Source organism: Talpa occidentalis, unplaced genomic scaffold (assembly GCF_014898055.3).
Source record: "Talpa occidentalis isolate TD23 unplaced genomic scaffold, MPIMG_talOcc4v2.1 talOcc4.11, whole genome shotgun sequence".
Taxonomy (NCBI): domain Eukaryota; kingdom Metazoa; phylum Chordata; class Mammalia; order Eulipotyphla; family Talpidae; genus Talpa; species Talpa occidentalis.
In genome coordinates this window covers 64,574,765-64,592,483 of record NW_023601104.1, presented here as the reverse complement: position 1 = coordinate 64,592,483, position 17,719 = coordinate 64,574,765, and the positions used below count along the sequence as shown (strand labels likewise).

The 17,719-nt window shown below is 40.6% G+C and overlaps 1 protein-coding gene across 2 annotated transcripts in view; it reads left to right on the top strand.

Annotated features, from left to right (window-relative positions):
- Window positions 1-4,246: 4,246 nt before the first annotated feature.
- GCH1 (GTP cyclohydrolase 1) overlaps window positions 4,247-17,719 on the top strand; it is a 44,686-nt gene continuing 31,213 nt past the window's right edge. For both annotated transcript variants that reach the window (XR_005123756.2, XM_037503379.2), the window contains exon 1: window positions 4,247-4,716. Coding sequence is in view for 1 of the 2 variants with exons in the window: in XM_037503379.2 (XP_037359276.1) it covers window positions 4,383-4,716 (334 nt within the window). In the remaining variant the exon portion in view is untranslated. The remainder of the gene's footprint in view (window positions 4,717-17,719) is intronic.

Sequence of the window (17,719 nt, the reverse complement as noted above, 5' to 3'; positions counted from 1 at the left end):
AGATTTATGCCTATGTTTTCTATGAGTTTTATAATTTACTCTTACACTGAGGTATTTAATTTATTTGAGTTAATTTTTGAATATGTAGTGGGATAGAGATCCAACTTATTTCTTTTACGTGTAGATATCTAATTGTCTTAATGATTCTTCTTTACCCCCATTGAACTGTCTTGATAATCCTTGTGGAAAATCAATGGACATAAATATAAGGCTTTATTTCTGGTAGAAGAATATCTTTGACTGTGTTCTCTCTCCTATGTTACCTACCTCAGGAACCTTAATGATATTATGTTACATTATCTGTCTTCTCTAATAACTTTCATCTTTGTCTTTTACTCTACATTCATTCTCATGCATTTCTTGATGTCAGTAATTAAATTTTCAATACTGTCTATTTGTACACGGTTCTTTCCAGTACATTCCACAGTAATGATGTCCTCAATTTATTTCCTTTGAGCTGCAACTTCTTTTCAACTCTTATTTTATTACCTAGTTTTTGTCTTATTGATTTCATGTTCTTATTAAACTGTTCTGTTGCATAAATATTTGTAAGGATTTTTTTTTCTGTTCTATGAGCTCTATTTTCTGCTCAGTTGCATGCTTTTTCTTTATGTGTCTACATGGTGTGTCATTTTCCCCCTTTGTTTAATTTTGTTTTATTTGACTGTTGCATGTTTGCACAGTTGCCATGCTGTTTCTCTGCTTCCTGTCAATGCCTGATACTATTGAGGACGACTTCTTTGTGTTCTCTATTACAGTAGAAGCCCATGTGTTTCCCTGACTCTGCTACAGTTTGCAGATTTAAGAGTTTGTGTTATGTCCCTTCCATGAGGGATTGTGAAAATTGGGACAGCCTTCAGCCGCAATAAACTGCATTCTCTATTAGCAGTGCTTTTTTTCTTTTTTAGCATTTGCCCATTCCATAAAGATGGCATTAGAGATCTTCTACCAGGGATATGTGTTATTCATGGTATGTCTACTCCTCTCTTGTGAGGTACTCTTAGACTTTGAATAGTTCCTCTATCACAAGTGGAATTCTTCTTTTTTTAAAAAATATTTATTTATTTATGCATAGAAGTGCTGGCCAGGTGTGGGGGGTGAGAGAATTCATCAGAGACAGAGGTGTGGGGGGTGAGAGAATTCATCAGAGACAGAGCGGGGAACAGAAAAGGCAGATTGACTGAAATACACTGCTGAGGAGAGCTCTGCTGCGCCATGTGGATTACTCCCCAGCCAGCCGGGGATTGAACTCATGCTGCAGAGGCTGCGGGTTGCTTCAGAGCTCAGTGCTTAACCCCTTGCACCACCAGGAAGCCCCTATATGTGGAATTCTTGAGTCTTTCCTTTCACTTCAGAGAGTCAACTTAGTGTTCCATTTTCTCTCCAAAAGTGATTCCATTCCTCCGGAGACAAAAGAGAAGAAAGTTGAAGGCTACTATTCAGTTTGCTTCTTCCTACATTTGGAGGATATAGTGAGACCTTTCAGGATTCCATTTACTCTGTAGCTCTGCCTCTGGAAGTTAGGAAGGGAACAGGGACATTTTTCTTGTATACCTTTTCACTATGATGTAGAATCTCCTTTACAGTTTGAATTTCAAATATAGAACTTTCATCAAGTACATTTAAAGCAAGTTGTTTTTCCAGTCACCATTGTTAAGTACCTAATGCTAGTTTACCCATTCCCCTTGGCAATTGACTACTCTGCACATTTCTGTATCCCTGAAGTGTTCAATTGTTGACACTGTGATTCTTACTCAGTTGCTTTTCTGTTCTACTACTGCTCTAGAAATTAGAAATGGGAAAATAAAAAAAAATTCCTTGGCTTTTAGTAGAAAGGAACTCCCAGACTGGGTTCCAGGTAAAAATGGGGTCACTTACTGGGTTAGAAACATGGAAGCCATTACAATTTCTGGCTGGAAAACCCATAGTATAAGATAAACCAGTTTATGCTAATAAATTCTGTGGTATATATCCCTTTCTTTTAGTTTATTCATCCTTTTTCTCCCATTTTCTGTTTATAACCATCCCTGACAACTACCTAAATTTCACTGTTTAACTGTTTATATAATATTGGCACTTTTAAAACTACTTTGTGTTACCTTTGGACATCTGGCTAAAAGGCATTGTTTCATTTTACAAGTAAATATAGTATAGAATAAATGCCTTAGCAACAGTGAAAAATGTTTATTTTCAGGGTAAAAATTTCATCAGAAATTGTCTTTGGGAATACTGTATTAATATTTACAAGTGCTTTTAAAGGAAGGCAAAAATTGCTACATAGACACTAAATCTTTTTTTTTTCCTTTTTGCCATCTTATTTTGTTTTTGTAATTTTTAAAAAAATTTTAAACAATATTTGCTTCCCCCCTCAGATTGAGTCCCCATAGAATTTCCTTCCCCAAGGCACCAATGCACCATCACCACAGTCCCCTGTGCTCCTTCCTCCCTCCCTTTGATCCCTCTCCCTCCTCCTCCCCTGCAGTATGTCTCTGATTTATAGCTGTCTATTTTTGCTTTGCTGTGTTTTGTACTGTTATTATTTTTTTACACTGATGTCTTATTTGGTTCCCCTATATTACTGCTATAAGTGAAACCATCCAATATTTTTCTTTTTTCTTCTGACTTATTTCACTGAGCATAATTCCTTCTAGCTCCATCCATGTTGCTGCAAATGGTATGAGTTTATTTTTTTGATTGCTGAGTAATATTCCATTCATACACTAAATCTTGTTGAAAGCACCTCCATTTTTAAAGCATCTCACCTGCTATTTTTGTTTTTACTTGTTATATACATGGCCATCTTTCAATGTTGTCTAAATTATGTTTGAAACAGCTGGAGACCCAGTGGTTAATTCTAACCAAGAAGTATGAATGGAAAATGGGTAGTGCAGTTAGAGGGGAAAATGTTGCCAGATCTTGCTGATGGGAGGTGAGAAGGTCTTACAATAAATACTAGATTGACAAAGAGGCTTCCTAAAGTATATTCATATTTCTTGATTTATGCAACATGGTATTGAATGTATGCAGAAATTCAATAACTATCTTAACAAAACAGTGACAAATATTTCTTCTATTTTATACTAAAGGTGTATAGAAGGCCAGGCAATTTCCATATTTCTTTCCTGAATGTTTAGAATGGGGCTATGCCTGGGGCAGATATCAAATAAACACTAATGAAATTGTAATAACTTAGCTACTTTATTATTATAGAACTATTCCCGTGGTCTCCCTGCTGGTTTGTTTGACATTAAGTCTATCAATACCTGTTTCTATGTAAGAAAATCTGCAGAAGTCCAGAAACTCTCTGGAGAAAATCGCAAGACATTAATTTGATGCATTTTATAGCTCACCTTTGACATGAAATAATTCCTCAGTTGAGAAAAAAGTCCATTTTTTTAATTCAAAAGAAAACAATCAAAGCAAATGTCACTTGTTAAGAGTCCACTTGATCAATAACATTTCACAATTTGTACCAACACCTGGGAAAAGAAGTTCAACGCGTCACTCTAAAACAACCGAGCACCAAATCTCCATATTTGCATTTGTTTTAAATGAAAAGTCCTAACTTTCTATCGCTTGCAAAACAATTTCTCCTGGATCAAAGTTCTGGCCACTACAAACACCACCCTCTTAAACACAGGGACTCGCATTAGAGTCATTTGGTATAATAACCTCTCGACCGTATCAGAAGATTCTGGTAGGTGGCAGGTGCATTGGACCTAACTCAAACTAATGAACACCAGGGGTTTCGAGTGATTTTATTCTCTTATCTTAAAAGCAGAAGAGCTGCTTTTCTTACCCACAGCCTAACCCCGTCTCTCTTGGCGAGACCACCTGTCTGTCCATCTTTCAGAGGGCGAGGTGACCAGTGCACTTCTGGCGCCCGGTCCTCTGGGCTCTACCAGAACAAGGGTCCAGACCGTGCCTCCCCCTGCCGAGTCTCCCTCCCGGGACACCAGCTTTCTCCCGGGATCGGTTCCTCCTGCAACCACCTGCCAGTCTAACTCGTCCCCCGCGCCAGGCGCTGGAGGCGCGCGCCAGGGAGGCCGTCACCGCCCGAGCCCGCGTCTGTCTCCCCACCCAGCGCCCCGAGGAGCCGCACAGGCGCGGGCGGAGGGCCGGACCGGGTCGGGGCGAAAGCTGTGACGCGAGGGGCCTCGGCCAATGGAAACGCCCCGGGGGCCGGCCGAGGAGCCGGCCCATAAAAAGGCGGTGCTGCCGCGCTCTCCAACCTCCCGCTGTCCGTGGCCCTGGGAGAGTCCGTGTTGGGTCACTTTCCTTCCTTTGGAGACTCTGGTCACAGCTTGTTGCCCACGGCCGCCGGCGAAATTTGGTGGCAGCCCCCGAAGTGCGCTACGGTCCCCCCGAGCAGCAGCGGGTCCATGGAGAAGGGCCCGGTGGCGGCCAAACCGCGGGGCGCCAGGTGCAGCAATGGGGTTCCCGAGGGCCAGCCGCAGCGGCCGGAGCGGAGCCGATCGGCGGAAAAGCCGCCGCGGCGGGAGACCAAGAGTCCTCAGCCGGTGGAAGGCTGGTCGGGCGAGCGGCCCCGCATAGAGGTGGTTAATGATATTAACTTCCCGGACCTGGTGACCGCCTACTCGTCCATCCTGAGGTCTCTGGGCGAGGACCCCCAGCGGCAGGGGCTGCTCAAGACGCCCTGGAGGGCGGCCTCGGCCATGCAGTTCTTCACCAAGGGCTACCAGGAGACCATCTCGGGTCAGTGTGCTCGCCACTCGGGTCCGCGCGGGCTGTTTCTGCGCGCGGGGCGCGGGGGAGGCGCTTTGGGAAGTTTCCCGAGTTGCCACACTCTTCTCCCGGAGCCAAGTGCTGTCACCTTCCGAACCCCGCCTTAGGCCGTGGGCCAGCTGCTTTCCTAAGGCAAGGGCCCGACGTGGGGCGCATATCTGGCGCCCAGAGAGTCCATGGCCTCTCCCCCGGGGGTACCCATAGCAGCCGATCTCAGGGTCCTGGCCTCTCCCCCGGGGGTACCCATAGCAGTCGATCGCGGGGTCCTCCCAGCTCCTTGCACGCAGGGGTCTTGCGCTGGTGGGCTCGCGATCACTGTGCTATCCACCCCACATCTCCCCAGCTACTGCCCTGCGCCATTCTCGCCTGAGCGCCCCGGGCCGGATGCTTGAGGCACCTGTGGAACCCAGACTTACCCTTGATAAAGATCGCCTGCCGCTGGTGGTGCTGACCTTTTAGGTCTCCTTTTTTGAGATCCCACATTTTGATAGGTCTTGGGTGAAGCTTTTGCTTCGTGCGCTTTGAGCGCCCCGGGGTCTTCCTTCACTGCCAGGTCTGAGACCCGCGCTCTCACTGACCTGCCAGGGCCCCGGGTCTTCAGAGAGTTGTAATCCCTTTTGTCCGTCTCAAGTCCACTACAGCTGAGGCTTTTTTCCAGAATTTGGCACTTTTCTTGGCACGGGCTTCCCCAGAGTTTGGGGCTTGTGGTTTCTTGCGCTTGTCTGCTGCTTAAAGTCTTCCCCATTCTTTCCCCCAACACCCCAACGTAATATAAGACTCCTACCTGGAGACCCCCTCTGAAACTCAGAATCGCATCTCCCTACTTGCCCCCACCTCTGCACGTGCCCCACAAGCCAGGTTGGCCCAGTGCGGTCGGGGCGGTCAGACTTTCTCACTCAAGGGGGCGCAAGCTGTCACTGCTGAGGGAGGAGAAAGTGGACTGGGAAATGGAAAATGAGACACTGCTGCAGATTTGCTGGGTGAGTGCTGTTGGTCTTTAAAAAGAGAGAGAAAGAAAAGCTTCTGGCTTTTACAGCTGGGGCTAAGACTTGTGTCCGGTTCATATCTTTCTTGCTTCTTGGTGACATTTCTTTGGCCTAAGAAACCTTCTGCTTTCCCCATTTCTCAAAGAATTGCTGTGCTTCCCAGCAAGGTAAGCTCCCTGCCTCAGTTACTTCTCTGATCTAGTTTCTGGCAACTCCCCGAGTAGATCCAGGGAAGAACAAAGTTATTTTTACCCAGCCTTGTACACCCAAAAGGAAGGGTGGAAATCAGTGAGTGAGAAGGGTGGAGCTCAAAAAGGAAATAATACTACATCCTGAAGCCTGGAAATGAAACTCTAGATCTGTGTCCAAGTTTGCTTTTTTTTTTTTTAACCTCTTAATGGCAAAAGGTTGGAGTTTCAAAGTAGAGTTTCTAAATGCCATGAATAAAGAATAAACATTCTTTATTAGGTGAATAGTCTATCATTCAGTGGCATTCCACGATGTAGTGAAGAAACATCTCAGAATCTAGCTCATTTTGCCACCTGTAGACAGACGGAGAAAATGTTCTGTGCCAGAGTATCCTTCAGGCTTTGGGAATCTTACCCTAACAGAATTCAAAGGAGGGAGGGATTTTTGACCCCAATTCAGGTCACAGAATTATCTCATGTGATAAGCAATGTTTACTTAAGCAATGATTAGCAGAAGTTTGTCTCATGAGCCTTAGGATTAATGACTCAAAAAAAACCCCAAAAACATTTCACTCTACCTTAGAAAACTGTTCTAGTTAAGTATTAATTTATTAATTAAAAAGTCCATGCACTTATCAACAGAAAGCAGAGTCTGGGGAGGTGGGTGAAATGGGGAGTGACTACTTAATGGGAGTTTCCTTTTGGGATGATGGAAATATTCTGGAACTAGATAGTGGTAATGGTTCTACAACATCGTGAATGTATTAAATACCACTGAATAGTACACTTTAAAATGAAGCAAGAGATGCATTTTATGTATGTATGTTATACCACAATTTTTCAAAAGTCCATGGGTCATTGAAGACACTTTCCCCCATTTTCAAAAATTGAAATAATATTGCACTAAAACATTATAAGAATTTCAGGTGTGCCTCATGAAAATGTATATACAACATTAAGTTCACCAATAAAAAAGTCCATTCTACCCTTCACCATACAAATGTCCCCTTATACACTTCCCTATTCCCTGCTGGTAACCACTAATTGGTCTTTTAGTCTAAAAGTTTATTTTTGCTTAGTTCATCTATTTTTCTATATATCACATGTAAGTGAAATCATATGGTGTTTATCGTGTTTATCTTCCTCCTGACTTATAGCACAATAATACCCTCTAGTTTCATCCATATTGTTGCAAATGGCAGGGTTTCATCTTTTTTTTTTTAACAGTTGAATGGTGTTCTGATGTGTGTATACCACATCTTTATCCATTCCTCTGTCGGTGGGCACTTAGGTTGTTTCTAGCTCTTGGCTATTGTAAATAATGCTGCAGTAAATGTGAGGGTACATTAATCACTTTGAATTAGTTTTTTTTTTATAGTTTTGCTGGTAAATACCCAGAAGTTGAATAACTAGATCATATGGCACTTCTACTTTATTTTTGCTGTGCAGAAGCTTTGTAGTTTTATGTAGTTCCATTTATTTATTTTTGCTTTTGTTAACCTTATCTTTGGAGTTGGTTCCCTAAATATATCTTTATGGTCAGTGTCAAAGTATGTTTCACTATGTTTTCTTCTATGAATTTTATGGCTCCGGATCCTATATCCAAGTTTGTAATTCATTTTTAGTTACTTCTTTTGTTTGGTGTTAGTGATCTGGTTCATTCTTTTGCATGTGACTGTCCAGTTTTTCCAAGAGAATTTATTGAAAAGATTTTCTTTGCTCATTATATGACCTTAGCGCTTTTGTCCTAAATTAGTTGTCCAAATATGTGTGGCTTTATTTCTGGGCTCTCAATTTTGGTCCATTGATCCATTTATCTATTTTCATTCCAATATCATGCTGTTTTAATTATTATTACTTTGTAGGGGAGTTTGAAATCAGGGAGCATGATACCTCCATTTTTGCTGTTTGGGTTCTTTTGTAGTTCAAAATAAATTTCATTATTTTTTGTTTTATTTCTGTGGAGATGTCATTAGGATTTCGATAGGGATTGCATTGAATCTGCATATTGCTTTAGGTAATTAACAATGTTAGTTCTTCCAATCTGAGCATGGACTATCTTGCCATCTTTTTTGTGTCTTCTATTTCTTTTTACAATTTTTTAAGGATTTATTTTATTTATTTATGCATACAAGAACTGGGGTGTAGGCCAGAGGTGTGGGGAGCAAGAGGATTCACCAGAGGCAGAGTGGGGAGCAGAACAGGCAGATCTACTGAAATACACTGCTGAGGGGAGTGGGGAGCAGTGGGTGAGACAGGAGAGGTCTGCTGCACCATATGTGGGTAGCTCCTTGGCTGGGGATTGAACCCGTGCCATAGTGGCTGTTGATAGCTTGATAACACTAAGACTTTAATTCCTGTGCCACTAGGGAGACCCTCTGTGTCTTCTATTTCTTTCAACACAGTCTTAAAGTTTTTGGTGTAAGGTCTTCCACTTTTTTGGTTAAATTTGTTCTAAGGTATTTAATTATATTTGATGCAATTGTAAATGGGATTGTTTTCCTGATTTCTCCTTCTGTTGAACATTATTAACATATAGAAATTCAAGAGATTTTTGAATATTATTTTTGTAGCTTGCCATATTGTTAGTTCTCTATTTTTTCTAAAAATTTTTTTTTTTTTACTGAAGTCTTTGGGACTTTCTATGCTTAAGAATTATTAAAAGCCATGGGCCTCCCCGGTAGTGCAGCAGTTGAGCGCTGGGTTGCGAAGCTGCCCGTGGCCTCTGGGGCGCCAGTTCGATCCCCGGCTGCTCCCCGGCCACCAGAGGAGGGTCCCACATGGCGCGCAGACCTCTCCTGCCGCCTGCTGCTCCCCTCAGCAGTGTACTTCGGTCCTTCTGCCTGCTCTGCTCCCCGCTCTGGCTCGGTGAATTCTCTCACCTTCCCGCACTTCTGACTGTACCCAGTGCATGTATAAATAAATAAATTAATTAATTAAAAAAAATAAATCTTTAAAAAAAAACCAAAACAGACTCTAAAAAAAAAAAGAATTATTAAAAGCCATGCATTGAATAAATTTTATGTTCTATGTGCTTTATGTGGATGGTCTTTGGCAGTTCTCAATTTTGAGGAAAATACTGTTCTTATTTCTGTGACATGGGAACTAAAGGCATAGAGGTTGACAGTCTACAAATGGTAGAGTTGGTAGTTGAATCTAGGTAGTCTGAATATAGAATTGCTTACATGCTACTAAGAGAGATCAATCATTGTATTGTGATCTAATGGGTTACCAGCATAAAAAAAGTGGAGTAGAATGAAGGAGATCCATCTATCATTTGTAATAAGGGTATATTGTTAGAAACTTGTAAAGCCATGAGCCATAGGACTAATGACTCAGAAGAATGCTTCATTCTGTAGCAGAAATTTCCTAGGTTAAGTGTTAATTTATTACTATTTGTAAAAATGATATAGGCTTTATGAATTTTGGTATGAGTTTTGGTATAAACTGGTTCCAGATGTAAAATGTACTTCCTACTATGGGTTATGGTCAAAAGTTCAAAAACCTCTACCTAGACAAAGGACTTGATATTTAATTCTTAAAGACAAAACAGAATGGAGAGGATGATGAGGACCACGTTGAACTTGAAAGAATGAACCTGAAATGGTGGTGGCCCAGTGCCTGGGCCAGCGTGGATGGAAGAGAGAAGGAAGGATACTTTAAATCTAAGACGCAACCTATGAAGCTAACCACAGACTCTGCAGCACGAGTTCGATCCCTGGGCAGGGAGCAACCCACATGGCACAGCAGACCTCTCCTGTCTCACCCGCTACTCCCCTCAGCAGTGTATTTCAGTCAATCTGCCTGTTCTGTTCCCTGCTCTGTCTCTGGTGAATCCTCTCACCCCCCGCACCTCTGGCCTGTGCCCCCATTCTTGTATGTATAAATAAATAAATCTTTTAAAAAATCTGTAGGAAATAGAAGAGTGTAATGGAGGAAACAGTCCTGTACAATCTCTAATTTTTATTTCTCTAGAGAGCACTTAGAATAGTTGTGGGTTCCTTATGGATTGTTTTTGGATAGAAACAAACTTCTTTAAAACTGTTGCCTTTCCATCTTGTCAACAAAGATACTTTATATATTTTATATCTCTGTATATTAATTTCTGGCTAATAGTGTTGACCTAAATGTTATAAGATATAAAATAAGTTGGTACTTAACATTTTCCAAATCATTACTTTTTCAGTTGATGCTAACTTCTGATTTGCTGGGCATTCTGTTGGTTCTTCCTGCACTGCAGTTTCTTTTCATGACCTTTGTCTGGTGAACCTTTCCCCTGCTTTCAGTGTGTGCTTTACCATGGGAGCATCTGTGGTTACCCGTGAGGGGGGCTGTGTCAGGGTTGTGCAAGTCTTCTTGTTACACTTAACCTCCTCGCTGTGGCTTGTGGCTGGGACGGTGGTCTGGGTTGGAGGAGACACTTTCACCTTTCCCAGGAAGTGATTGTTCTTTTTTTATTATTAAGGATTTATTTATTTATTTATACAAGCACTGGGTACAGTCAGAAGCACGGGAAGGTGAGAGAATTCACCAGAGCCAGAGTGGGGAACAGAACAGGCAGACTGACGAAATACACTGCTGAGGGGAGCAGCGGGCGAGACAGGAGAGGTCTGTCGTGCCATGTGGGATCCTCGCCAGCAAGTGATTGTTCTTTTAATATAGCATCACACAGTGATCCTTGGATCCACTCATTAGTAACTATTGCTATCTCATTTAAGTTTAGCCATTTCTAATTCTCTTACATAGTCCAGGTTTTCCCGTGGCGAGGTCTACTTTCTATAAAAGAAGTCTTTCCTGTATTTCCACTATTCTTTCACTCAGAACCTATACTTAACTAAATTCCCTGTAGTCCTTTATCTTTTCATCCCTGTATCTGACCCTTTCCATTTCCTCTGCTTTCCTGGATGTAATTGGGAATAATCTTTCAGAAGCTTTATCTACCAAAGTTTAAGTGCATAAAACTTGTCCCATGTATTGACCTTTTTATGAGTTTGTGAGAATACACAGGGTTTTGATGCTTCTGTCATATTTCTAGTTAAAGTAGATTTTGGCTTACCATAACCGGGCTGCCAAGACAGTTTTCATTCATAATTTTGACAGTTTCCCCAAATTTGGGAAAGGTGTGAGCATGTATAGAACATAGTGTGAGGAGATGGCACTGTGAGTGATGGACTTTAACCTTTTTTCTTTTTGAGGTTGCATTAGTTTATAGTACTATATAGGTTTTAGGTGTGCAGCATTATAAATCAACACCCTGTTTACTACAGTATGATCACACTAAATATCTACTTTCAGTTATGAACTTTTTTTTAAAGATTTATTTATTTATCTATTTATTTATTTATTTATACAAGCACTGGGTACAGTCAGAAGCGCAGGAGGGTGAGAGAATTTACCAGAGCCAGAGCAAGGAACAGAACAGGTAGACTGATGAAGTACACTGCTGAGGGGAGCAGCGGGCTGCAGGAGAGGTCTGTGTGCCATGTGGGACCTTCGCCTGGTGGCTGGGGATCGAACCAGCACTGCAGAGGCTGCAGGCAGCTTTGCAAGCCAGCACTCAACCACTGCACCACCGGGGAGGCCCAGTTATGAACTTCTTGACTGTCTTCCCACTAGGGTTGAGAAGTCATATCCCTGCCTCACATACTTTTACTAAAGGATGATGTCTATTCTCTAAAGATAATACAGGGCAAATAGATACTTTGTTTATACACAAAAAATGAATCTTAGCTACTTTGTAGCTGCAATGTGCTAACACTCCCTATATGTTCTCTCTTTTTTACAAACCTCTGATTTACCAAATTAGACTGTTATGGTAAACTAAAAATTATAACTAAGGTGTGAAAGAGGGGCAAAAAATGAGATTACTTACTGGCCCCTTCCATGTCATGGATGAAAGTTGAGTTCATGTCCTATTTTAAAGTATACTATATGGAAGTTAATCTCATTATTGAGAGGTGCTGTTTTGGGTTGTGCAATTCATTTAAATCTTGATTAAATAATTAATAATAAATTTTGTTTTAATTAATTTTATTAATGAAAACTTATATCTGACCTAGTTCTGTGAATAAAGAAGAAAAAAATAAGGAGTTTCATATGACTGGAATTTGGAAGTAGTCAAAATTGATTAAAGCTGTTGAATTATTGAGAATGGAAGAGAAAAACTAGTTCTAATAGCTCCTTTAAAAAATGTGTTATCTATAAACAATTTTTGTGGCATAGGAGAAAAAAGTCACTACACATATCTTTGAAATAACAAAGTTTAAGTTGGTATTTGCATTTGTTTCATTAGACTGCTAAGTAACTAAGTACCACAAACCAAACTGTATATACAACAGAAATCTGTTATTTCACAGCTCTGGAGAATGGAAGAATGAAATCAAGGTATTGGTAGAACCAGCTTTCCCTCCGAATGTTGTAAGGTCCCAGCCTTCCCAGTTTCTGGTGAAGCTATCAATCCTTGGTGTTCCTCAGCTTGCAGCTGCATTACTCCAGTCTCTGCTTCTGTCAGTATCCAAATTTCCCTCTTGTAAGGAGATCAGGACACAGGACTAAGAGTCACTTTAGTATGCCTTGTCTTAATTTAGCTAATTAAATCTGCAGTGACTGTATTTCCAAATAAGGTCACATTCTAAGGTTTAAGACTTCAATGTATTTTTAAAATTTTTTTACATCATTGTTCATTTTTAAACAATATTTGCTTCCCACCACCCCCTCAGGTGTAGTCCCCATAGAATTTCCTTCACCAATGCACCCATGCACCATCACCTCAGTCCCCTGTCCCCCCCAAATCCCTCTCTCTCCTCCTCCCCTGCAATATAAGACTTCAACCTATCTTTGCTAAATCTATCACTCTAAATGCTAAATGCTATCCCTCATAATACTGACTGAGAACTTTACAGTTTTACTGAGCAAATTGCTTGCATACCAGGCTTGGCACAGAATCTTGGGAATACAGGAGGAGCAAAACCAGATAGGGTTCTTGCCCTCATGGAACTTAAAGTTGATCAGACAAAACCATTTTCATCAGAATCACATGAACAAATGTGTGATTATAGATTGAGAAAGGATAGAAAGGACACAGCTCAGTGAGAGTGTTTAGCAAAGGAACTTGATTTATGTTGGAAGATGGGAAATGTGAATGCATGAGGTGACATCTGAATGATAGCAAACACTACTGATTACTATGTGCTGAACACTTTTGACTTCTTATATTGCCTTATTTGGGAAGGTAATATTATTCCCATTTAATTCATAAGGAAAGTGAAGCACAGAGGGAATTTGCCCAAGATCATAATCTTGAAATTAGTGACTCTGAGAGGATGGCAGAAAATAAGATTCATCATAACCTCTGACATTCTATTTAATTTGACTCATAATATTTTACTAATTTGAATCTCCTCTTCCTGTCTTCCTCCTTCCTTTTTGTATTTTTTCTGCTGTTTTCTTTGTCTGGTTCTAGAAACTCTTCCATTCCTGGACATTCCTTCATGGATTTACTTGAAGTATACTTTGGTAATTTGAGTCCAGTTTTTGGTTGAGTCAGACTGCAATATTAAAATTTACCAGAAGAGGGCAACTATCTAATCTTGGATGAATCCTAGATTATGAATCTTGGATTATAGAAACAATTCTTAATTTCAGGTTCTGCAAATGAATATGTTCCCTAAATTCTACATTCTCTATTGAGTGCATGGCAGTTAAATTGAGGAATAATTTGTGTTGGGTTAACCAGAGTATTTGAGCTGAAGTAATTTGTTACACTCAAGATCAAGAGGACATTCACTCAGTAGATTTTTGTCCTGTTGTAGCCAAATTGGCAATTTTTTAGGTCTCTTTAGCTCTGTTTAGGAGTGATCTGAACTCATCTTTACATCCCAACAAGTTACTCAACACTTGGTGAATGTTCGAATCAATTTTTTTTTAAATGTGGCTGTATTTGGCACTAGGGTCTTTTTTTTTTTTTAAGCTTTATTTATTTATACAAGCACTGGAAGCTCGGGAGGGTGAGAGAATTCACCGAGCCAGAGCGGGGAGCAGAGCAGGCAGAAGGACCGAAGTACACTGCTGAGGGGAGCAGCGGGCGGCAGGAGAGGTCTGTGAGCCATGTGGGACCCTCCTCCAGTGGCCAGGGAGCAGCCGGGAATCGAACCGGCACTGCAGAGGCTGCGGGAAGCTTCGCAGCCCAGTGCTCAACTGCTGCGCCACCAGGGGAGGCCCAATTTCTTTCTTTCTTTTTTTTTAAAGATTTATTTTTTTATTTATACAATAGCTGGGGTACAGGCCAGAGGTGTGGGAGGGTGAGAGGGCTTACCAGAGACAGAGTGGGGAGCAGAACAGGTAGACAGACCGCAAGCACTGCTGAGGGGAGCAGCGGGCGAGACAGGAGAGGTCTGCTGCGCCATGTGGGCATCTCCCTGGCCGGCCGGGAATTAAACCTGTGCTGCAGAGACTGCGGACAGCTTCACAGCGCTGTGCTTAACCAGCTGCGCCACCAGGGAGGCCCGCGGATCAATTTCTTAAAGACAAAAACCCTTTCTTAACATTTGTCTTTCTCTTATCTGCTCTGTGCATAGGTCCTCAATAAATATTGATAAAATGGTGGTTATCTTATATACTAAAGAAAAATGTAAGGAACTTACAAATATATTTTTATAAGTCACAAAAGTTATTCCTACTGGGTCTCCTGGACTCTTTCCAGCCAGAGGTCATCCTTTAGACATCTTTGTGTGCTTCTAGAATCCTGCAGTACAGAAACTCATCAATTTGGAGAAGTGGCCAGTCTATCTCCAGCCAGCATGTTATTTGAAGGTATCAGTTGAAGGACTGTACTTTTTCCATGGCACATTAAACTTCTCACAGGAAGAATCCTTAGAAAATAATCTGTCAGGATTGCAGTGAATTTTTAAACTTTTGTAAAAATATTCATATGCACACAAAATTTAAATAGCATAGTGTTGATCTATGTGTCTGTAATCCAGCCTCAACAGTTAACAGAAGTCTGTGTTGCCTCAACTCTCCTGCTAACACACCTTCCACTCACTGAATTATTTGAAAACAAATACCATATAGGTCATTTCATTGACTGAGAGAAAATAGAGCTCTGAAATAAATTTTTAGTATATGTGCTGCCAAAGCAAATACCAGAGCTCTGAAATAAAAGATTTAAATTTATCACACTTGAAGTTATTAGTAATTCCTAAATATAAACATTTAATCAGTATTTAAATTTCTCTCATTTTCTCACAGGTGTGTCTCTTTAAATGGTTTATTTGAATTAGGATTCAAACAAGGATTCACATGTTGTATTTGCTAAATGTTTTTAAGTTTTGTTGCTATACTTTGCTCTTTCTTTTTATCCCCTAACAACTTGTTAAAGAAACTGTTTTCTACCCTATAGAATTTCCACTTTCTGGATAGTATTCATTATTTTCTCATGGTTTAGTTTAACATGCCTATACACTAGTAGTTGAGACTTGCCTTCATCACCTCCCCCCCCAAAAAAAAACCTTGAAATTTAGTTATAAATAGCTCATAGATGGTGGCAGCAAGTATTCCCCTGAAGGGGCCTCCCTGGTGGCATAAAGGTTAAGATGCAACTTATGAAGCTATCCACAACCACTGCAGCATGAGTTCAATCCCTGGCCAGGGAGCTACCCGCTGTCTCACCCGCTGCTCCCCTCAGCAGTGTATTTCGGTAGCTCTGCCTGTTCTGCTCCCCATCTGTCTCTGGTGAATCTTCTCACTCCCTGCACCTCTTGCCTATACCCCAGTTCTTGTAATCATAAATAAATAAATCTTTTTTTTTTTAAAGTATTCCCATTTAGAAGTGGCAAAATATCTAGTCTCTTTTTGTGATGTTAACATTGATCAACTTTAGGTGTTATCAGCCTAATCTGTCTACAAAGTTCCCTGCAGCCTTTTACATACTGATTTTAGTAGTCATTGTTGTTTGTCTATATCCAGTATTTACTAGAAGTATTTGGTTCTTTAATTCCTTCTGAATTTACTGATTGCATTTTTTCTATGAAGAAAGTATACAGAAACTCTTTAATCTATCTTTGCAACTATTAGATAAGTTTGAAAGTATTTAACATAAAGCTTAAAATACATGGATTGTGAATACCTTAAATATATTCCCTTAATTCTGCAGTGGAGCTCCTTCTAATTATGACTCCATCTAGAAGTTTGGGGTTTTTTTTTAAAGATTTATTTGTACAAGAACTGGGGTACAGGCCAGAGGCATGGGAGGGTGAGAGAATTCACCAGAGACAAAGTAGAAGCAGAACAGGCAGAGGACCAAAAACACTGCTGAGGGAGCAGCGGGCAAGTCAGGAGAGGTCTGCCGTGCCATGTGTGTATCTCTCTGGCCAGCCGGAAATCGAACCCACACTGCAGAGGCTGCATTCAGCTTCACAGCGCTGCGCTCAACCTGCTGTGCCACTGGGGAGGCTCTTAGAAGTTATAAGAGAAAAAAATTGTAGCTTTAGCTGTAAGTAATTAAACATTTTAACATGAAATACTGACACAAATGAAGTCAAATGACAAGCTGGGAAAAAAATTTGCAACTCATTTTATAGATGGTAGCCAACCACACTAATATGAAAAGAGATGCTAGAAATGAATGTGACAGAAATGCCAACAACACAATTATAAAATTGGCAAAACTTGTAAACACTTGATGGGAAAGGAAATACAAGTGATACTTAGACACATGGAAAGATGCCTCACCCTGCCCTTAATGAGAGAAATGCTCACAGTTCACTCCAAGATATATAGTTTCCTTATTATGTTGGCAAAAATCCAGAAATTTGATACTCCATTGCATTATTGGAGTTATAAGGAAACTTCATTGTTTATAATAAAAACAGTATAAGTATAAGGAAATTACACTGTTGAGCGTGTAATTATTATTCCAATGGCTAGTTGACAAGATAAATCTTGTTACTGAAAAACTTTATTTGAAGTTAGGGAAAAATGGTTGTATATATTTGCAAGCTTGAGCTTTACCGCAACCTTTATTGCACATAGAAAGAGGCTGGGATTAAGTGTAACCTTGTTTCTTAATCATCTTTATAATTACTGGCATGTCTTTAACCTTAATTGTCATCTTTCCCTTTTGGTAAATGGTAGTAATACCTGTCTTGCCTAGGCTATTATAAAAGTTAAGAGCCCGGATTTCCTTATTGTGGTAAATGATTAAACAAATGGTGGTACAGCCACACCATGGAATACTATTCAGTAGTAAAGAGAAAGTAACTCTTTGGTTTTCAAATATTTTACTCAAAAATATAAGTGGGGAAAAATTGTTAGTTATTACTCCATCTTAGAATTGAATGGAATTTAGCTAAAAGTTTTATAAATTCCCCTCACTGAAAACTTCCTGAAATATCTTTAAGTTAGGATATTAAGAAATATCTCAAAACTATAACTACTTGACTTTTTCTTTGCCAGAATTCAAGAAGAAAAGCAGAATCCCTGTGTATTATGAGTCTCACACACTAAATGACTCTTTTTATGAAATTCTAATCTAGCACTTAATACCTGGCGGGGCACGATGTTGGTTAGAACACGAGTGTTGCTGTCAAACACACACTAGAGTTCTGCTCTGTGACTTCGGGTAAGTGATTTAGCCCAAGTCTCTTCAGCTTCTACCTCTTTAAAATGAGTCTGACCTCCCACTTGACAAAAGATGGTATGAGATGCCACAAGCTGGGCTGCCTCCTGAGAGTTTCCACACTCTTCTATTCACCCAACACCTAGCAACCTAGCACCTCAGTACCCAGCAGTTTGCTATCT